The 23,335-nt window shown below is 34.6% G+C and overlaps 3 protein-coding genes across 3 annotated transcripts; 2 read left to right on the top strand and 1 right to left on the bottom strand.

Moving 5' to 3' along the window:
- The first annotated feature begins 7,738 nt into the window (after positions 1 to 7,738).
- Positions 7,739 to 10,460, top strand: LOC116776186 (U-scoloptoxin(01)-Cw1a-like). Its single transcript, XM_032669302.2, has 4 exons — positions 7,739 to 7,815; positions 9,148 to 9,317; positions 9,821 to 9,901; positions 10,093 to 10,460. The coding sequence occupies exons 1-4, from the start codon at positions 7,785 to 7,787 to the stop codon at positions 10,144 to 10,146; spliced, it is 336 nt and encodes a 111-aa protein (XP_032525193.1). The 5' UTR covers positions 7,739 to 7,784; the 3' UTR covers positions 10,147 to 10,460.
- LOC116776097 (probable chitinase 2) lies at positions 10,159 to 16,074 on the bottom strand. The gene is made up of 9 exons (XM_032669200.2): positions 15,961 to 16,074; positions 13,595 to 13,759; positions 13,132 to 13,327; positions 12,807 to 12,903; positions 12,294 to 12,509; positions 12,018 to 12,212; positions 11,524 to 11,657; positions 11,050 to 11,225; positions 10,159 to 10,666 (listed from the first exon to the last, which is right to left on the bottom strand). The coding sequence occupies exons 1-9, from the start codon at positions 16,034 to 16,036 to the stop codon at positions 10,392 to 10,394; spliced, it is 1,530 nt and encodes a 509-aa protein (XP_032525091.2). The 5' UTR covers positions 16,037 to 16,074; the 3' UTR covers positions 10,159 to 10,391.
- Positions 16,075 to 17,580: 1,506 nt separating this feature from the next.
- LOC116776185 (probable chitinase 2) lies at positions 17,581 to 23,237 on the top strand. Its single transcript, XM_032669301.2, has 9 exons — positions 17,581 to 17,740; positions 19,427 to 19,591; positions 19,894 to 20,089; positions 20,275 to 20,371; positions 21,638 to 21,853; positions 22,005 to 22,199; positions 22,322 to 22,455; positions 22,652 to 22,821; positions 22,978 to 23,237. Exons 1-9 carry the CDS (start codon positions 17,659 to 17,661, stop codon positions 23,217 to 23,219), a joined length of 1,497 nt encoding a protein of 498 aa, XP_032525192.2. The 5' UTR covers positions 17,581 to 17,658; the 3' UTR covers positions 23,220 to 23,237.
- The last annotated feature ends 98 nt before the right edge of the window (positions 23,238 to 23,335 follow it).

Raw genomic sequence — 23,335 nt, 5'->3', positions numbered from 1 at the left:
CTTGAGTGATGTTCTGCATGCCACTTATTCAGTAATCTATGGTAAAGTTCTAATTCTTAAATCCAATCATTTTTTTCTAAATCCATTAACAGAAACGTCGGGAGTATGTAGTTTAAAATTAAAAAACGCGTAGTAAATCCAAAAATAATAGTTTTAGTTAAATAAAAGAAATATAACATCTGTACAATTACTATATAAAATGTCTAATATCATTTTGAGTAAAAAGTGCACTTACAATAGACTTGAATCTTAACTGTTCTATGCGTAGCGTTCCACGTTTTTTACTTATAATTCTAAGTTAATCCTCTCCTGTGCGGAGATTTATGGATGAGAAACTGAAAACGCTGCGTATGTAGTGTGACGATGTTAACTTGTGATAAGGGCACAGAGTATATTTGTTTAAATATCTCTGATACAATGTTATTTACATTGTATCAGATTATATTCAAACGACTTTTATTGCTTCATGTTAAAATTGTGATGGGAATTATTAAATGTTATCTACCTCACTTTTATTGTATTCAGTCAAACTATAATGATGTGAGTTATAAAAGGAAACTAACTAACATCCACGTGACTCAAAGTTCCTTTGTACATATATAATTATACAAAATACATCATATTGAAATATCTGTTTGTTGCGCCTAATCTCAGAAACGGTAAAACCGATTTTGACGAAAAACTCACTGTCAGATAGCTGATGTAATAGACGGTAACTTACCTAGGTTACTTTTATATAAGAAAATGTATTAATTTTTATTCGGAAATATTAAACCTTATGCTAGTCGCGGTCACAGGTGGTAAGTGATGTATTGTATCTATTTGAAAATATAAAGAACTTACATTATAGTTCTGTCACAAAATTAAAAGCTTAATGATAAAAATAATTTATATTTTCGTCACCAAAGCGTGTCACAGTAATAAAATCAATTTTTTTACGTCAATTAAATAGATTAAAAACATGTATATCTAACCTGAAGGTATAATAATATGCAAGAACTATACTCAAACGATACAAGTCACGGGCGCGGGCGTTAGAATTGACATTTTATGAAAAATATGTAGTGTATACCTACATTGTGTTGTGAAATAGAACATATTTTTTTAAATTTTAAGTGTCCTTGATAAATAAATAAACGACTCAAAAGTTGCAACTTTTCCTTACCATCCATATAAAAGGCGTTTTGTTTATTTTTACCGCCAAACATCACTTCAGTTTAAAATGTATTTTTCGTATAACAGGTTTTATCAATGTTTCGTCTAATTAAACATTGCCGTGATCACTCATTGCTCGCTGTTCGTCGTCAACGTCAGCGATTCGTTATTCTATTCGCGTAGTGCGCGTCAAGTAAAATTGAAAAGATAAGTCATATCCCAGGATTTAGTTTCATCTAAATATGTGACGGTCAAAATTCTTTAAAATATTATATTATTTTGACTTACGTAGCGTCAACAGTTTGTCATTTACAAATCTTCACATTATTAACGTAATAGACCGTGCAAACTTGTTATGAGCGCAGTAAATTTCATAGTTTTTGTAACATTGTAGTCGTTGCTGTATGCTGAGATTATTATCTTCATGCTTGATTGACTGCGTAAAGAAACGAGCGTGGGAGGGCGCGTATGCGCTGAATTTTTTTTAACAGGTTTGTACGACATTACTTAGATACAATAAACATTTGACACGGCCAGAAGCAATTTGATCTCAATTTAAAATCATTGAAATTAGTCAGAAATAAGAGTTATGTGGAAGCTCTGTACTTGATGTTTAATACCGCGACGGCGCAGACAGGCGTAATGTTCGCCTGATGTTAACATGTCACTGTTGTCCGTCGTGAGTTACCTACTCTTCTATTATCTATTCACTCTTCGTGCCATTCAGTAGTCCCTTGGGAAAACATTAATACAGAGTTTATTCCATAGCGCCAGCGTTCGTGCAAAGAAATGTCTCTGAAACCCAAGTGTTTACGACCACTGGAAAGCCCAGGTGAGGATGAATTATCTGTCGAAGACGGATGGAGCGATGATAGCAAGTAGTCGTTGGCATCCTGGCAAACGGTTCTTCGGAACACGTCCATTGTATAGGCGGTGCAACATATACAGGGAGGGTAGATGTTTCCAGAAACTTAAAGGTTCAATGCCGCCTGGTTAAGTGGGATTATCGGAAATTCTCACAGCTCGTTTTTGCGTTTTGCATCAAAGTGAAACTTAAAGGTTCAATGCCTGGTTAAGTGGGATTATCGGAAATTCTCACAGCTCGTTTTTACATTTTGCATCAAAGTTGGTATGAGATATGAGGGTACACCAGTACATACATGAGAGAATCACTCCATGTGTGGTGTGAGGGGTACTTGAGCTTTATACAGCAATAATGTTTGCCCCCGGAGTACAATGCCGCTAATAATACAGTGGTCTGATTAACCTACAGGAGTTATCTGAGGCAGCAAAAGGTCAAATATAGAGCTCGTTTGGTCCTCAAATTCAGAATTCTGGAACATAGTGTCGTATTCCGCCTGGTAAATACATCGCCTACCCTCGAATAGAGCGCGGGTGCAGTCACGATCCCGAGTATGTATTTGTTAATGAACAGATAAATAATTGCTAAATATTTCCACTCTTATCACAGCTGTCTCGAGCGAGCCGTCACCTGCCAGCCGCGGGCTGCCTTATAATGTTGCATGCACCGACGCGTATTTCATTTTAATTACTCAACTTATCAAAGCAATGGATTTAATAATTCGACTTTATCTTATAATATGGCCAATAACATTTACTTATGTTGATAAAGAATATATGTAACTAACCTTTTTGGTGATTTTACTATAAAATTAACATCTTGTTCTTTTTATATGCACTTCAATAATGGCTGACCTGCATTTTGTATTGAAAATAACTTGTTTGTAGTTTTGAATATTTTTTTCTCCCATAGATATCTGCAAATTATTCCATTGCAGATGCGTTGCTGTCCAAACATTTTGAGTACGAGTCTAGTACGATTATAATCTGAAGTGCTATCAAAATTTACTGATGATGCAAATAGGAATAACTCTCTCTCCATTGATATGGGTAACTAAAACGGTGCTAATAATAGTGTTGTAAACGATATGTTGAATGAGAAATGATAAAGATCGTAATTGAAGTGTCTCGATCGACAATTGATAAATAATTTGTCGATTGTACTTGACACAAGATTAATGGCCATTGTTTTAAATTCCTGCATAATTAATTTTTTATACATTGTTATAGATTAAATTCTTTTGATTGTTATGATATAGCACTTAGCGGCCATATTGTTTTACTTTTATTAAAATTAAAATCGGTGTCTTGAATGCAAATGGACTTTATATAAAAATTAAAAAAAAAATTCTAAAGCTTTTGTTACATATCACCACTTTATTTTTTATTAACTTCAGGTAGTTATTTTTAAACATTACGGTTCATTCTTGAACTGGTCACACTTGAACAGAATAAACACTTCTATAATCGCTCGATTTACATTCTCATCTTACACATTTTTATACAAGTGTATTACGTTACCCAAAAAATTATTTTACCTATTCTAATATTGATAAAAAATATAAAATAATAACATACGACCACTTATATTTTAATTACTAAGTACGTGGAGTGTCATTTGTAAGTATATGTAATATTAATGAGGTTGTCAGAAATCAGAATAATGTAATATGTCTCACAGGTGGAGTCCCGTGTCCGAGGTCGGTTGTATTTCACAAACGAGACCAAGAGGTCATTAGACAACTTTCAGTTGACTGTTTCAGGGGTCCAGCTGGTATAACGATGGTGTCTTCTCTGTCTATTTTCAGGGTAATTGTAAATCATTTCTATGTTTCGATTGAAATTTATTAATAATAATTAATTTCTTCTTCATAATCATCATCGGAAAAGTCTTTGCAGACTCGTCTTGGTCATCACGTATCAGTGATCCGCATACATGATGACTTTCGTGGGAAGATAGTTGCAGTGGTTTCCCCTTTCCTTCTGCACCAGCACTTTTTTGGGGCTATGTAGACCCAATGCTTACTGTAGCCTGTTCCAGCCAGTGGTGTCTAAATACTCTTAGAAAGTACATATGACTCGGAAAAGATCACATGGGACTTGCCAGGTTTCGAACCCGCGCCCTCACGTGTGAGAGGCGGGCCTTTAACCTCCAGGCCACCACGACTGTTAATAATAATATATTTGTTTTTAATATATAATATAAAGGTCATTGCTCTAATTTGTTCTTTACAATTTTCTTTTCTCTTCCTCTTGAAGTTTCTTGATGTCCTTATATAAAGTCCAAATGTACCATATTTTACCCCGAGTTTGTATTGTGTTAAGTATATGTACAGCCTTCATTAATTACTATTTATTATTACACTGACTATGTTACTATACGTAAATGTACATGTTTAAAAATTTAAACGATCTACACTTAAAATAATAAAAGAATTGTTAAGCCCACATCGAATTAGCCTGTAATGCGACATGCGAGAGATGGCCCTAAAAATATTATGGAGATGTAAATAAGTTTCACTATAGGTATTGTTATCAATGTTTAGTTGATATTAGTGTCACTTGATTTAAAGTTTAGTAATGTTTTACAAACATCTGTTATTTTTTACGTGACTGTCTCACTTGATGGCTAGCGAGTAGTCGCTTACCGTAATAGGAACACGGTTGCCTTCCCAGGAGGCTGTGTATTTACATTTTATGTACAAAATATATTATTTTAAGTGTGCATTGAACAATCTATTTATAAACATTTCTGTGACTACACATATATCGCTAAATGCAAACAAATTAACGAGTTTGTTTATGAATCGCAGCACATCGATGGTATATAGAAAAATCTCTCTCTATGCTCTAGACGTATGTACAAATATTGTACATTGAGTTTATAAAGACATAACTACATATAGTAACAACGGAGGCTATTTAATAAGAAACGGGAAACGCTTCGTGTGTAGTAAAGCGATGCAAACATGTGCTAAACGTTCTGATACGGAATCTATCCGGAATGCTGTTCTAACCAATTCATACAAAAATTCCACATTAACATTATATGAGATATAGTTTTTTTATGCAACTGTTCTGTAATGATATTCTTCCTATAACGAGATCTAAGACTTTCGCGTGTTAGTTGAAAAAAAAAACTAATATATTTCGGATTTGTTACGCGTTTATAATTATTTTAATCTACATAGTCCCGATGTTTCGGTTACTTTGCAGCAACAGTGATCACGGGTAGACGAGATGAAAAATTCTCGTTGGGAGAAATTCGTTTGGAGTATGAAGGTATTCGTTTGCCTATGTCCAGCAGTGGACCAGTATAGGCTGATGATGATGATGATGATGATGATGAGTAAATCCGTATAATATGAGTTTAGTTTCAATCATTCTTTCCTCTATATATCAATCTCACGAGGTACACGTAGTGTTCTAACAAGGTTCGCCGTGTCGTGCTTGTACCGCCTCCTGACATTTCATGATCTTCCTCACACAAATATTTTTTGTGTTGTGATTCATATTAACCAATTAAATATCACTTGCTTCCTGTTCCTGCTAACAATGGTTTTTAACAGCATCTTCAAAATATAAATATAGTTCTTGATCCTTGATCCACCATTTTTGAAGGTGGTAGAGCCTATCTGTAGTCATGTAACTACAGATCGAAGATGGACTGGCTCGGCCGGGGAAGGACCACCCTCTCACAGAAGATCGGCGTGAAGTAGCCTCTAATGGCTGCATTTCGTCCGATGAATGTGAGAGCCGGTTGCCCTTTCCCTATTCCCACCTTTTCCTGACATTCGCTTATTCCCACCCTTCCCATTTCTAAAAAAACAAGGTTGGCAATGTCCCTGGCCGACGATAGCTACTGCCCACCAAGTAGGCCGTCTGCTCATTTGCCACCATTAACATAAAAAAAAACTTTCTCCAAGGAGTAGCTTCATGCCTAGTTATCACTTATCTCCGAAATAATTTCCTCTTTTATAATATAATTCTTATAACATTTCATGTCCCTTTTTACCGTATCCTTAGTATAAGTCTTCTCTACCTAAACACGTTCAGTTTCAGTGACTTTCATTCATCGCATGAACTTTAAGACCCCCAGTTAGCGTTTTAAACTCATTACTACACTACAGTTCCGTCCAATACAATCAAGCTATCCAATATATAACTATTTCAATATTATGTGCGATACATTCGGCCATTCGTGACCGGGCTGGCGTTACTTCATTAACTGGGTAGATAAATCTTTTGACAGTAACCTTGTCATCTAAACGGGATGCTGGGCGGATACATGGAATATTTGAGTGTTAAATTATGGCAAAGGCAAGTATTAAAATTATCTGACTCCGTTTCAAGACCTTTGCTGCACTTCAAGAATATTTTTTTGGTTAAAATAAAAATGCAGGTTCTAGATTCGTTACAATTTTATGTACGCATATATAATCTTTTAAGTCACATTAAAACTTTTGTTATTTCCAATACAAGTATATATATAAGTAATAATAATTTATATAAATAAATTGTCTAAAATCGAGCGGAAAGGAACGAAACGAAAAGAAATTCGTCTTTACACCTGGAATTCATGGTGACTTGACAAGCGAGGACGGGGCTCAGGTGTAGTGTTACGTTTGAAGTAATTGTAAATAAATCTTAAATATACGATAAGCAAAGGATAGCAAGGTTTCAGTGACCTTCATCTCCGCGAAATTTGATACTTGACCCTACGGACGGTGTTATGCAAGAACACACAGTCAGATGTTATAAAAACTAAAACATTTTTATAATTTAAATATTAAAGAATCCTTACATTATTATATACGTTAAGAATAATTAGTCTGTGTTTGTTGATTTATCACGAGAAAGGTATCAAGAGGAATTTGTTACGTACGCGCAACATGTTTAAAATTAAACGATTATCGCTAGGGCCACATCGTTGTATGGATAAAATATCATATTAGGAATGAAGATACTGACTCTGCAACACGAACACCTGGCCTTGTTAACCAGAATGATGATAGTACAGCACAAGCGAATTTCTTTGGGATCCTAACATCGGGGCAGTCATGTAGTCTTAGGTATAGGTTATAAGGTTTAGTTGGGTAATTCTTATTAGAAACGAAACCTCTTAGCATTCAATGGATTCACCGTGCGGGTGCCGGGTCCATCGTTGCAGGGAGAGGAGCCTCAACAGTGCTTGGGACTTGCCAGGTGTAGGTTTAAGGGGCACCTATTTAACGAGCGTTAAACGCTCACCTCCCCTGTCCAAGCTCCTCTCTCTACCTAACCAAATTTGACCAAACATACTAGAGCTGCCTTCGAATTATATACATATAAGCAAGTTTCGTATTTTTAACATTTTGCTTGTACAGAGTGGGATTCTTAGGAATTGTATACCTTTAACTATATAAAAAAAAGTATATTTAATAAAAAATAATAATATTTGTAAGCAAACGTTTTATTTATACTGAAATTATTAAAAGCCACTACAACATGATATTCCTGAGCGTGAGATTTCAGATGCGATTCCTGCTAGTTCAGATACCTTTTTCATTCTATAATGAACCATTTCTTTACCATTTATTTAATTTTTATATTTTATAACAAAGTCAAGTCTACCTTTATAATTAATAAGATTCAATATATTGTATGTGATTATTACATATCGCATACCGTCGTCCACATCTAGTCGGCGACTTCTAAACATTAATTTTAAAAGTAAATCAGTACAATCTAGCAGCACAAGGCACGCGCTCGCCTCACTCTGATTGAACATGTTCAAAATAACTTGTCTTCTATTGTTGGGTGAGTAATGTCATTAAGAATTTAATTTTTTTACACAACTTTAGTTTATTATTTAGAAAAACTGACGAAAATAAATAAGAAAAAATTTACCCTCGGTTTGTATTTTTTACTAATAAGTTTTCAGATCATACATATTGTTGAGGTACGCACGGAATATATGTATTCCTACAAATATTCTATAGGGTTTTCCATTAAGGGCGCTTGATCTTTCTTTTCTTCCATCGTAGCGTGTGCTGTGTGGCACGTAGCGCCGTCCTGTTGAAACCACATGTTGTCCAGATCCATATTCTCGATTTCAGGCCAAAAGAAGTTGGTTATCATCGACCGGTATCGCTCACCATTGACGGTGACGGCCACACCATTATCGTTTTCGAAAAAATACGGACCAATCACGCCTCCGGCCCAAAATCCGCACCAAACAGTCACTTTCTGCGGGTGCATTGCCACTTGGTGAACCTCGTGTGGATTGGTCTCGTCCCAAATACGGCAATTTTGCTTGTTGACATAGCCATTCATCCAAAAATGCGCCTCGTCGCTGAAGATGATTTTTTTGCCAAAATCGGCGTCAACTTCCAACTGCTCTAATGCCCAGTCAGCGAACACACGGCGCTGTCTATGGTCATTAACCTTGAGCTCTTGGGTCAGCTGGATCTTGTACGGGTGCAGGCTCAAGTCACAACGCAAAATTCGCCAAGTTGTCGTCTGCGAAAGGCCGAGTTCCTGTGCGCGACGCGGAATTGACTGCCGCGGGTTTTCGAGGACACTGTCGCGCACAGCGGCGATATTCTCGGCAGATCTCGCGTTACGTTGACGCACGGGAACCGGCTGATTGTTAACTGACCCGGTTGACTCGAATTTGTCCACCAATCGACGGATAGTCGACTCGGCAGGACGATCATCGCGACCGTAAAACGGGCGAAGTGCGCGGAACGTTGCTCGAACTGAAGACCCATTTTCATAAAACAATTTTATGATTTGCACGTGCTGCTCGACACTGCAACCTGCCATGGTGGTTTGGGAGGACGGAATGAATATAACACACTGCATTTGACAGCTGTCACTCAAACAACATGGCCGCAATCAGCTGTCAAAGTTCAAGCGTCCCTATTGGAAAACCCCATATTTTTGTAATACTTTGGTCTCTCTGTCTTTCTGTTCCGTCTAATCTCTGAAACTGATATAATTATTTGATGGGACGTCACTAAAAGGTAGATGATGTAAAAAAGAATAACTGGGGGTGACTTTCTTTGACAATTAGTTATGAATTAATATAAAAGAAAATATATTTGAATATGATCATTTTAGAATAAAGTTTCAAATGTCAATTTCCAGCTGTGAGCTCGTCACAATGCCAGCGGCCTGAAGACTTCTCCACCTACCACCTGCTACACCTACAACACGAGCCGCCTCTGTACCCTGTGTTCGACCAGCCCCCTCCTACCAAGTTCTCGTGTGAGGGTCGTCCCAGAGGATACTACGCGGATGTTCAGAGCGGTTGTCAGGTTTGTAATATAACACAGTCTCTGTATCTTTTAAGTTGTACTGATTCTTTAACATTGACAGACGTTATTTGATGATATTAAAGACAAATGATCAGACGGTCAGGTATTTACGAGATCACCAGCTGTGTCTTAGGAATTGTTAGATTAAAAAAAATAATTGAAAATTGCAAAAGCATTCTTAGAGAAGGGAAGTTTGGACCGGCCGCAACACTCACAGATAGTAACTGAAAAAAACTATTTTAATAGTTCAATAATAATGTTGTAACACCCCACACTGCTGACTAATGTTACACTCCTCTCAGTCAGACGGAACGCGAGTTGTGATATTTCAACACAGCCTGATGTTCAACAGATTAAGTACTAATGACAAATTTTATGACTATTCTGCTCAGATTCTAAGCTGGAACTATTAATGTAATCATTTAATCCCTATCCTTATTTCTGGATGCCCTATCCCCACTCCATCGAGCTGTAACTTACTGTTGAATACAAATTTGTTTCAGGCTTTCCACTTTTGCTGGAGACAGCGCCTCGTGAGCTCAGAACTATGTAGCAACGGAACACTTTTTAACGAACAATTCCAGGTGAGACCAACAGTCAAAGTATAGTTTGTTTATTGGAAACAACATGTGCTTTACCTCCGCTAAATCAAAAACTATGTATCAATTTAGTCTTTCAGTGTATTTGCTCTTATTTTTTTAAACAAATACTTTTAATTATTTTGAATCGTTACTTATTTATCTCCATCTATATAGTAATATATTTTTTGTTTCAGGTCTGTGATCATTTCTACAACGTGAGATGTGGCTCCCCCTATGAAGATCTGTGATTCAAACCCATGTTCCTTTATTTATTTTTTTATTAATAAAAATGTTTGTTTAATACTTCTTATTTATTACAAATAGTTTTAAACATTTATGTAACCACTTCAATAGTCTAATGTCAATAAATCCGATAGTCCGCTAGTCTAGTACATTGAGCTCCGAAATTTAATTAATCGTGAACAAATATATTGTTAAAAATGCAATGCAATAATGATGGGTCATTAATAAGAAATAAGAAGTATTAACGCTATTATAAAAAAGGATTCTGACACATTTTATAACAAGAACTGAGACAGGACTGTTCGCAGCCTCCCAAGCTCGTCGGTAAAACAAAACTCGTTCCGCTTATTCCATTTCCGAATCTTCTTTTGTTCCAAATAGCGAGAACAATCTTCATTTCTTCCAGAGCCACAGACGTCGCCTGGTTAATGGTTCTCAGCATTTGGAAGTTCTTGAAATCCTGCTTAGGTTTGATGAATTCCAATTTCTTATCCATCTTAATGTAATAACCGTCGTTTAAATCCACTGGAACATATGTTTAAAATTGTTTTTAAATATGTGTAATGCTGTCGATTATATTTTTAGCAAATCGTCCAACAACTTGTGACGCATTATAAATGGCCAAGCCCGTGTATTTCTGTTTAAGTATAGATTTGCTGATGGCTGTACCTGTCTAGAGTCTCGTTTATACAACCTTCATAGTTTTAAATCTCAGACATGTACACGGTTACAATTACAATGAGCCTGTAGATATAAATACCTTTCAAGACAGTTCGTCATATTAAAAAATTAAATTAATGCTATAACTTTCATCGCGACCTTTTTAAATAGATTATTTTTATCATCATCTTAATTAAAATAACAATTTGATTGATTGTATTAGGTTTGATAATATAAGTTAAACTCACAGTCTGACAGATCTAGTTTGTCTATGGCGTCCTGTAGCATGGGATCGTCTGATATCCTGTTAATCCTCGCCTCGTAGTCATCGTAAGCATCATTGCGAAGATCGCAAAGACCTTTGAAATCGTCCGTGTCCACGCTCCACACCATGAAGCCTCCCAGGTTATAGTCTATAGCCAGTCTAACGAAAGAAATTAAGTGTCACAATTAATCTGTTCAATGAGAAGTAACCTTGAGAGACTGCAGTAATCATTGTGTCATAAAAATCTGGGAAATGTACCTATATTAGTTCTAGAAGCACATTTTTTCGAACACCCATTTTACAGAAAAAGTTATTAAAATAAAAATCGATTAAGAGCAAAAACAATGAAGTCTACAGATATTAAAATTTAATTAATTTTTGCCAAAGTCTAACTGCCAAAATCTTGAGGTTTAAATATGTTTAGGAATTGGTACCTAATAGTTTTAGGACAACTTACTTAACTTTATTTGCTATGGAGCGAGGATTGTCATACGATATGATACGATCTTTATCCCGGAGATATGGTGTGGAAGACTCTTCATCCCAATGATAATCCCAGGGTATGGATTTGTTGGTCAGTTCCATACAGATCTAGATATGGGAGTAAAGGGTAATTGTAACATTATTTTAAAGGTGCTTTGTAAAGTACTTTAATATATTCGCTGATCCAATATTTTCAGTGTAGAGTTATATTAACAGTCACGTTTGGTAAAGGTTATGATAAAAATATTTTGGAGTCCAAAAAACTGACCTCGAATAAAAATCTTTTGTTCGAAACAATATGGTATAATACACCATTAATTATATATTGTCTTTATTTTACACTGCTTTACAAAAAAGATATTTTTGCTCACATAAATATATTTAAATAATGGTTTATATAGAAGCAATTTTTTTAATACCATTTAAAACTTGTGTTGATAAAAAACTAGTCTTTCCAGTATAACTCACCTCACTGTATGCGTAATAATGTATTCCTTTTATTATTGGTCCAGGGAAGCCGACGCCCTGAACTTTCGTTTGACCGAATTTCACTCGTTCCTCTTTTGGGTTGCTTAAGAGGAGAGTTCTTCCAAACAGGGGCAACTCTAGGTTTATTTTCTCAGGACTCACGCCAAAAGCTATCATGTATCTTATAGTGTATTCCTGGAAACGAAAAATTAAATCATTCGTTATCTTTGTTGTAATGAAAGTGATAATTTTAAGCGATTGTTTTTTATGACTTGCCACGCTACGGAAGTTATCTTGAGAGGTGGAAGACAACGGTGAATTTGCCCCAAGTATGCCATTCCACGGACCATGGTAGTCGTAGCCCAAAACATGGATCATGTCTAAGTATTTGTTCAACTGGACCAAGTCGTATGCTGGTTCCATCACATGTTTAATCCCAGACAAAGATGCTGTTAAAATAAAGTCGTGTGGACTGAAAGCCTCCTTTAGTTCCTGAAGAATAAAAGATATGAATTTAGGTTCTAACATCGAAACTAATGATTCAAAAACAACTCCTTATTATTTATTCTCTATGGATTTGAGACGCAAATATTTTTCATTAGTGGAAACGTGTGGATCTGCCGTTGATAGTTAAAAATAATGTTTTTATGAAATTCATTTTGATTAAAAATACTCTTCAGGAGAAAAATTATGAGAAGCCTTGAGATCGTGACGGTTTTAAATGATTCAAATTATGTTGGTTTTCGTTATACAATTACTATTATTATATAATTTCAAGTAAACACGTACCTTAACTAAAATAACGAAGTTATCTTTGTCCTGTTTGTCGCCGCCCCTCGTCGTCGGATACTTCCACATAATGTCGAGACCATCGAAATTATACGTTCTGGAAGTGATTAGTTGTGAAAAGTATTGGAAGAATTAATTACTCAATTACTCGTCTAAAAAGTCAATAAATTGGCAATGTAATATATTATTTGAATTAATTCAAAAACAAATAGCTTTAACTGAATTCCAACCCATAGAGAATCTTATTATTCTGTATAATTATAATATTTTTCTTTCAATACAGAGTGAAATCGTAATTACATATTTTTTCAGATTGTACACTTACTGTAGAAATTTGATAACACTCTGTATAAACTGTTTTCTTGAATGTGGACTTTTAGCCATTAGGGAAAATTTTTGGGACCCCTCATTCCAGCCTCCGATACACAAGGTCACTTTGAGATGAGGATTCTTTGTCTTGAGATCAACAAACCCTTTGTAACCAACTGTCGTATCCTTATTCTCTACATCCAGACCTACGTCTGTAAGTTTCAAAAGTTAACTTTTACTTTAAGCTCTCCATAGAGTCACCAGGTCTTCGTAACTTTAGGTCTTTAATCCTGTGTCAAAATAAGAAATTCAATAGAAACCTGTATATGTTTTATCCTTTTCTAAACAAAAGTCTATACAAGTACATCTATAAATGTACAACCACGTAAGACATACGTTGACGTACGTTACGTTAATTTGTTAAATGCACTTTTCTCTTTTTCAACAAATACCCAATCTATTACCGTCATATTAATTACCTGAACTTTTAATTTCATTGGTGTTTTCATCGAGAACAGCGAACGAGTAAACTAGGTGAGTACATAACGATGGGTCCAAGTCGGATAAGTGGAACTTGATCGGGTCCAGCCTATAATGAGACCAGGAGGCCAGAAAACATACGATATTCTTTCCGTGCTTTGGGCCTGGAAATCAAAACAAATAATGCATTAAGATTCGGTAAAAAATATTGTGTCTTCATATTGTATTGTGGTGGGAGAGGAAAATGTATGTGGAGATAATCGCAAAATAGTAATAGCATCTGGAATAAAACAAACAGGAAAATATATATAGTATGGGATAACACTTGCAAGTGCTCTCAATTAATGAGGAAATAAAGTTCAGATAAGGAGACTATAATAGAAAATACTCTTATAATGTGTTAAATAACTGAGATTTATTAAAATTATCATGGCTGCTGGCTGACTATGTTTAATACAAAAACAAAAAAAAAATCTGAATTGATTTTTGTAAAACTTAGGAGTAGATCAAATAACAGTGGTGCCTTTTTTATGAATGCCCGACAAGTTAACAATTTATTAGAAAATTATCGAGATTTCATGAAATTTCATCGATCCCATGTTTACAACAGGTTCTGTTCCAGGTCAGATATTGCCATGTGTTTTATAATTATAAGAGGCCATTAGTTGTATAATAAATATCTCAGAGTAAAAAAATAACATCAGATTATAACCTACGAAATAGATATTTCATATTTTTCAAATAAAAAACATCGATTTTCAATAAACGTAAATTCCAATTTTAGTTCTTTCAAGGTTCCACTTTCCACGTTATTCTTATTTAAATAGAGAATTCAAAAAACAAAACGTAAAGCTACGTATATGCGTAACTGTTCAATACTATTCACTAACGTAATTCACTCTAGTCTTTCAGTGTATAAACTCAAAAAACATTACACTTTTAGACACTACATGAAGAAGTGTGGTACAAATATAACTGACTGACTGCTGAATAAGGAATTCATTGTGTTCCTCAGCTCGCATCAGATGGTAAGGCCACTTGTAATCACTTGTAGTAACAGCTACGCGGCTTGCGGGCGCAAAAATAAATAGATGTTTAGGTCAGGAGGACATATAATAAAGGTGAATTAAGAAGAACGCTCCTTTTCTGACAAGAACAAGAACTAATTTAACGGTAAAGCTTGTCGTAAATTCCATCTAGTTGTCGTTAAAACTTGAGCCTCTTAGGGATATTCGAGCATCAGACAAATTTTAACAGCTTCTGTCAAAGGAAAATATATAAAAACAGTGTTTGTAGATGTCTGGAATAGTCTTGGTCTCGTATTTATCATTCAACAAACCGTTTGGCTATTATGTAAAAATAACAGTTATTTGCTATAAATAGATATAAATAGTCAGTAGTCTAGTTTTCCACAAACAAGGTCGGCAACGTATATACAACGCCTCTTGTTTTGCGGACGTCCATGGGCGACGGTAACTACTTACCGTCAGGACCGTCAGCTCGTTCGCCCTTTGAGATATAAAAAAGTCAATAGTCCTGGCAATAGTCTAGTCTATCATTTTAGATATAAATAGATAGAGGACTTTTTGGGACTGTTTTAACCTTTTAAACTAGTATCCTTAATGTTAGTGTAAATATTTAGCTTGTTGGGAGCTTACATAAAAGTCAATATTATATTTTGATGTGTCAAAGGTTAATGTGATCAAAGTGTTTATGAGAATGTAAAGAGTTTGTTTTGCTACAAGTGTGTAAACCAGTCAGTATGTCTATTAGCCTCTGTAGTAGTTTTTTGTTAGCCAACACCACCTACGGCCTTCGAAAAAATTAAGATTTTTCTTTTAATTTTTGAAGATATTAAGTTTATTATTGCATATATTTGCTAAAGCTATGAAGGGGTTGGAGAAGCCTTCGAATATGATGATGTCACAGACCAGACCAGACCAGACCACCTTACTTTCTTTTGTTATATTATAGAACATTTTAGATCTACATACTTCTATTTGAAAGTATTGAATAAAAAATTTAATCTTAATAATTTAACAAATATCTTATGTATATGTTTGTATCTTATTCCGGAATAGTCCTTGAAATCTTTTAGTTTTCCTCGTATTAATTACCAAAATTACCACGACTGTTATATCATTTTAGTTCTGAAAATTCATTCTAAAGTTTTAATTAAAATCATTTTTTCTTAAATTCACCAGAATATTTTCTATAACTTAGAATTAACCAAAATTTATTTCAGTTAATAGGTTGGATACTATTGAATATATATATATATATTAATACTAAATTATTTTTTGTACTATTCTACTGTTCCACTGGCTTGATTATATCAATTTTATTACAAGTAACAAGTCCTTACCGCTCACACCCTGTCCCGCGGCGATAGCTGAACATGATGCTATGAAGAAAAGCACTCCCTTCCATGACAGTGACATCACACTCTCCGTCCCACCAGAGCGCGCTCCTCACTGAACTGTCATTTTAATAACACGACTTTATAAACCCAAACGATGACTCACTCCAACATTTCTGTTGTCGACTGACAGAAAAATGTTTGATACAAAACCGAATTTGAATTCGCATAAAGATTTACAATACACTGAAATAAATATGGGATGAGGACTTATACACGTCAATAATAAAACGAAGTTATTTCATGACATACATTGCTAGTTGTTTGTCCACAGTCAATGCCTTGGTACCTTATTAAGGCTTATATCCAGCCGACCAATATTATTTATTTGCTGATAAAACTAACTTAACAACATGAATTATTGTTCAGAGTTATGTAACTAAAAACTATGATAGTTAGTGAAGAAGGTTTTTATATTAATAAGGATAACCTAGTCGAGGGTCCATTTGGTGATGAGTCTGTCCTGACTCCTGGCCAGATACCCATGAGGGTGTTGATCTGAGAGTGTCAGCAAGGACCATCGAAATCTTGGAAAGAAATGTTGAATGACACTGAAACTGAATAGGTTGGAGCTTTCAATGCTTATTATTGGAGGAGAATAGGTTGAGGATCTGCTTTGAACGCTTACTACATATATATATTTAAAGCATTTTATGTATTGATTGAGATACTAAAAACGCTCGGTATGTAGTGTAACCTTGTAACTTGTGGTAAGACTAGAAAATAAATCGACTCTCCAGTTATAAAGTAAATCAAATCAAAAGAACTAACAAAAATAACAGTTAGCAATAATAACCCAAGTCGAAACAAACTGGAAATTATCGGGTTTCAAAACGCCTTTGTCATGTTTAGAGAATGTTTGTCGCCTTTAGTAGAGAATGAAAAACATAAATTGTTAACCTCATTAATGATTGGTGACTGCATATATATATACTTATATATGTAGTGAACATCGAGGATACTTCACATCAGATGGAAGATTAAGTGGCTGATGGATAATACGAAAACAAAATCCAACAACTGGTTACATAGAATTCGATTGGCAATCAATTATTGCTTTGATGACGTATCTGATATTCCAATTTATAGAAATAGTATAACTATGAACCAAACGTTACCAGGTTGTGTGATTTAAGAGTATTCAAGTTATTTGCAATGTTTTAACATCACTTTAATTGTACTAAAATTATTTTTTATATTGCAAGCTATGAGTTTTAAAATACCCAGATGTAACTCAGCTTTCATTCAACATATATTACAAACTAAATTTATATTAAATCAAAGTAATCTTTATTGACTGAGAACTGATGTAATAAGCCAAGATTTTGTTCCGTATGAATAAAAACAATGGAAATCCCGCTTGTTAGGTGTTCTATTAACAAACAAGTTATGCTGTTAAATAATATGTAATATTCACTTATTCTCATTAGATAATAAAAAAGTCGCTTTAGACAGTGCAAGAATAAAAAAAATACACAAAATATTTCAGGCTAATTAACATTATATTATGTATAAACTGTTAATAAAATATAAACATTCATATAAGTCATAAGACACAGAGCTGAGAGCGTGCTGTCATCTTTACTAACCAGTTTCTGGTCGGACGTCCTCTGCGACGCTCGTCAAATCTTCACTGACGCAGACATGTTTGTTAAATCGTTATATTTAGTCGTATTTCTGTTAAACCTCACACAACTTAATTGCCAGAACGTACCAAAAGGAAAACGTAAGCATTTTAATAATTACTATGTATATCATTCAATATGTCAGACAATAAAATAATTTAGTCAAAACACTGTTAAGAGAATAATGTGGATAAAAGTCAAGAGTCAAATGCAAAACTTAATATTGACACAAACAGGAAAAAATACAAGAATTTCCCCTTAATTAAAAACATAGAAACGACCAGTCCAGATTTAATACCTCTTTCTATTAATACATTAATCCATATCTAACATTTGAACTGGCAGTTATCAGTAATTGCTATGCAATGATTACCACAAGTGTGTAGCGTCATACATACGAAGTGTTTAACGTTTTTGTCTGGTGGTAACTTGGAGTAAGCTTATTTACCGCAATGCAATTTAATAAATACATACGTAATTTTCTCAGATGTATCGGTTTGTCTATATAAAAGGATTGTTAAGAACATATTTTATACCAGCAGTCTATCCCGCTCTTTATACAGTTCACGAAGCATAGATTAGAATTATTATCATAGTAATTAGTGTGTGCTAGTCAATACCCGACTGTGGAGAAGCTAAAAGGGTGTATTATGTTTTTACTAGTACGTGTAATCAATGTAATAATATTTAACACATACATAATATTTAAAAGACATCATCATTTAAAAGACAAAATGGCGGAGTTTTGTGTTTATAATATGAAAAACACGATGTTTATTTTTCTTAATTCACAAGGAAAGGAAAAGATTAGGATTTTTTTTTAAGGATTCTTTAATTTGGAACGTTTAAGATAACAAATTATTAAATGAAAATGTTGTCGGAATTGTTACAATATTATATAATATAAACTAGCATTAACAGACGAACATATATCAAGAGATAATCATTCTTCTGAGTCCAAACATTCAATAAAACTTGATTATCTATAATTAGGATTGGAGAAACCAGAATTATTATCATACGAGGACTTAGGATGTATTAGTGTACATAAATAAAGCGTTGATCAACAGTAAGCCGAGTATACCCGCGGGTAAAACCGACTTACTAACGTAACTGTTATTGTGGTTTGACTTAATTATAACTCTGTTTGGTGTTACCAATTATGTCATCAATATTACGTCCAAGTTTGAAATTAATTTAAGACGTAACTATAAGCCATCTTCTAAAGCGTTATTTATTATCAAAGATTCTGTATCACATGTCATGTCGGCTGCACTGATCTGCATAGACTTAGCGTATTAATAAATCTAATGTCAAGTTGCCGGCTCATTCTAAAATCCGCTCACTAATACGGAAATTACTTTGTCTTACTATATTTAAAATGAAAAGGTGATGGTCAGTTAAAAGTATATAAGTTACTTCATCCAGTCGCTGGTAGATTTAAACTATTTTTAAATGGTACCTGACTTGTAAGCACTCGCTTCAAGCCTGTACTTGTTGATGATATCGTTTATTTTGAACTCTGTTTGACATAAGGAGGTTAACTTTACCAAAAAGTCTTGGACCAGTTTAGTTATCAACAATCAAAATTCGTCAACATAATGAGCGAGTAGCGAATATTGATGAAATGTGGTTTATATAAGTAATCAGAGTTTAGATGAGGCGGTAGCTAACAAATTTTTACAAGTTTCAGATTTTTACTTTACTTGCTTACTTTTTTGTTTACTTTTAACTTATATATTTGAATGTAACTTTCGCTGTATGTCCGTATATGTCATAAATTACAGCCCCTCCACACGACAAGCTGATCGTGTGCCTCATATCAAGCTGGGCCGTGTACAGACCTGGAGCCGGTGCCTTCAACATCGAAGACATTGAACCCTCGCTGTGTACACACCTCGTGTACTGTTTCGCTGGATTTGATGAAGAGACCAACAAGATCAAGAGTCTTGGTGAGTGTTGTCTTGTTTAATTCTATATTTTAGTGTCATTTTTTATCAGCAGTTCCATTTAAGAGACGGCATTCTCGCTTATTATACGGCTCCACTGCAGATGCCGGCGAACAAAGCTGTATCGGAATAGAATTATAATATTAAATTGAAAATTGCTTTAAATTAAATATTTATTTAAATATTTCCTTACGTTTCTTGAACTTGTATACATTTTGAATATTGACTTAGAAAAATAGGTTCGTAAAAAATAGTCTTAACCACATAAAAATGTTTCGTAGTAATAATATATATGTTACCAACAGACCCTTGGCAAGACTTAGAAGATAATTATGGCAGGGCAGCCTACAAGAGAGTTGTGGCCTTCAAAGAGAAGCATCCCCACCTTAAAGTGACGATCTCTGTGGGCGGGTGGAACGAGGGATCCACGAAATACTCCAAGTTGGCCGCAGACCCAGCAGCCAGAAAAACTTTTATAGATAGTGTCATGGAATTCTTGGCGTAAGTACAATATTATGTTTTTTGATGTAATCCCTTCTATTTGTGACTTGTGTTTGGGGATTCAAAACAATCTCTGCAACCTCTTACGACATTCTTTTAAGCTGACACAAGATCTTTATTTTGAACATGTTTATACATATTAATTTCCAGTTATCTGCAATAAATGTTTTATTTTAATGTTACAGTAAATACAAGTTTGATGGTCTCGACTTGCACTGGGATTATCCAACAGGGAGGGGGGGGCAGAAAATAGATAGGACAACATACGTGACACTTCTCAAGGTATAGCACAATCATACTTCGAAGACAGCCCTAGTATGTTCGTTTCAAATTTGGTTAGGTAGAGAGAGGAGCTTGGACGGTGGAAGTGAGCGTTTAACGCGCGTTAGATAGGGGCCCCTTAAACCAACACCTGGGTCGCAAGTCCTAGGCACTGTTAAAGCACCTCTCCCTGCAATGCGATGGACCCGGCATTCGCTTGGTGAATCCATGGAAAGCTTAGAGGTTTTTCATTTTATCTCCTAAAACTTTCCTGAATTTACTTCAAATAGTAGTTTTCGAGTTACTTAATTGATAATTGTATGTCTGTGTTTTACAATCTAACCTAAAAACTACATATCTTGAAGAATGGTTATAAAATATATGCATTCAGAAACCAGTAAACTTATTCCAAGATGGATATATTTCCAAATACTGTTCTGATCGTTGTCTTATTTGTTTTTTCAATAACTCATTTTATAACGTGAATAATACAAGAACCGGTCCGCCAAAAAAAAATATTAGGTTGTGTGCACTTTAAATTAATTCGTTATTTGTTTCAATATACTCATTTCAAACTTAAAGTAGATTTTTGTCACATATACTCAGACTATATAATTCGTTTCTTATATTATCATATATTAATATGGAAGTCGATTTAAAGCAGATGGACAAATATTTGAATTAAAGTGAACGAACTCAACGCTTGCGATTTTATTTTCTCGATGTATTTTCCTTATGACAGTTCCAATTATAGCAGAACATTGACGCAGAACATATTATAACAATAATTTATAACGCGAATTATAAGGAAATGTTATAAAAAATAATCAAAGAAGCTAATGTTGAAGCTAGTTTAGGCAGAGTCCTACATGTGTGAAAAAATCATTATTACTCGTGAAGTCAAAATCTATATAGTACACTCAACTTTAAGGGTTATTTGTGTTATTTATTTTAAATATACAATATATTTATAATGTTTCTGTCATTATGTGAATGTTATACTCACAAATGGACGTAGTTTTACTGCTGTTATTTCTGTAGCCTATCATAACATGTTAAATATTTAGATTCCCCTAATTTCAGTCCCTCATCTTGTAGGATTGATTTAAGCATCTCCACATCTACATAAAACCATACTATAGACCAAACCCACGTAATATTGGCTACATATATTTAATTCAATAAATCAATCTAAACCACATAGTCACGTAATCTTCCATAGTTACTGGACATAGATTTTCATTCAAATATTCACCACTTAATTCATATAAATCTAATGTATTTCAGGAGCTATCGGAAGCTTTCGAACCAAAAAGCTACTTACTGACCGCGGCCATCAGAACTACTAAAGAGGATATGAATGCTGTCTATGATCTTGACCAACTCAATTACTACCTGGACTTCATCTATCTCATGACGTATGACTACCACGGCCCGTGGGATGGAATTATAGCTCCCCATGCTCCAATCAAAGGAAGAACTGTCGGTGACATTCTCAGTGTAGTAAGTAATCTTCATAATATTCGTAAGGTCCAATGCTACCTCAGTAGACCGAGAAAATGTCTTCAATAATAAAATTAAAATAAACTTATCAAGTAATATAATATAGAAGCTTAACTCTCACGCAAAACGCTTTTTCCCTTTTGTGTTCCAGGATTACACGATACGATACCTGAGAGATCGCGGCATGACAATGGGTAAATTGATCCTTGGCCTGCCGATGTACGGAAGGACATACAACCTCGTCCACGGAGACATTAAAAATGTCGAATATTATTCCACTGCCACACAGACTATTGGTTTTTCTGGACCCTTGAGTAAAGAACCAGCTTTTATGGGGTACAACGAGGTATAAGACATCTATCGCTAAAGTATTTTTTTTTAATATTTAAGTCTTGAGCGCAAAAAATGTCCTTATCAAAATATTCAAGTATATGTTTAGTTTCAAGTCACATCAGTGTATATTTTCAGATATGTTCAGCATTCAGTAACAGAACCTCTGGTTGGACAAAGGGTTGGCATGAGAAGTCCAGTACAGCCTACCTCAGGAATGGCGACAAGTTTATAAGTTATGACAGTCCACGGACCATTGCGGATAAAGTGAAGTATGTTTCAAAAATTAGTATAATTCTTTTTTTAATGCTAAACCAAAACTAGAAAACACTTAGATGCCCTTAGACGTACCCTGAATATAATCCAATCAAATAAGTTCATTTAGATTTTCATAGTTTAAATTAAAACTTTTATGATTATTGTTAGTTCCTACGACAGATACCCATTTAATCATGATCATTCTTCCAGGCTGGGTCTAGACTATGAGCTGGGAGGCTTCTCATCTTGGAGCATAGTGACTGACGACTTCCGTGGAGCCTGTGACGAGGAACATGACACGTATGCTGATTACATCGCAAGGTATAAGAAGTTTTCGGACGAAGCCACCTTGAAGCAAGCTTTGGAAAACTTAGCTGAAGGTAAATATAAGAAATGATATCCAGATGAACTAAACTATTTCAAAACCTTATTCAATTTTATTTACCACATTATGTAAATTTTAAGATTATAATCTCACTTTGTAAACTTTACTCCACACAGCAGACTATTAAAATAATGTATAATTTAAATTCCAGCTGAAAATAAGATCAGTTTCTACACCATCATAGACAACAAGCCAACAGTGACATTACCGAAGGCCAACTTCTCGAACTACCCTCTACTGAGGACCATAAACAATGCGATAAGATTGATCTCGGAAGAAAACAAAGTCGTTGAAGAAATCGATCGCATTAAATTAAAAAGAACCGACACTATAGAGGAGGGCAGCTCCCCGTGTATACGGACGTGCTCAGAAGTTTGTTTCTATGGTACATAAAAATTATTACATGAACTATTGAAAGCTTTTTTATTACATTCTAAACATTACAATCCGGCTCTTACAGTGAAACGTTCAAACTCTAAGCGGCCCGATTTCAGGGTATGTTTACATGT

This window comes from Danaus plexippus, chromosome 28 (genome assembly GCF_018135715.1).
Source record: "Danaus plexippus chromosome 28, MEX_DaPlex, whole genome shotgun sequence".
Lineage (NCBI taxonomy): Eukaryota > Metazoa > Arthropoda > Insecta > Lepidoptera > Nymphalidae > Danaus > Danaus plexippus.
The sequence above is the reverse complement of the archived record's forward strand: the minus strand, read 5'-3'. Positions and strand labels throughout refer to the sequence as shown.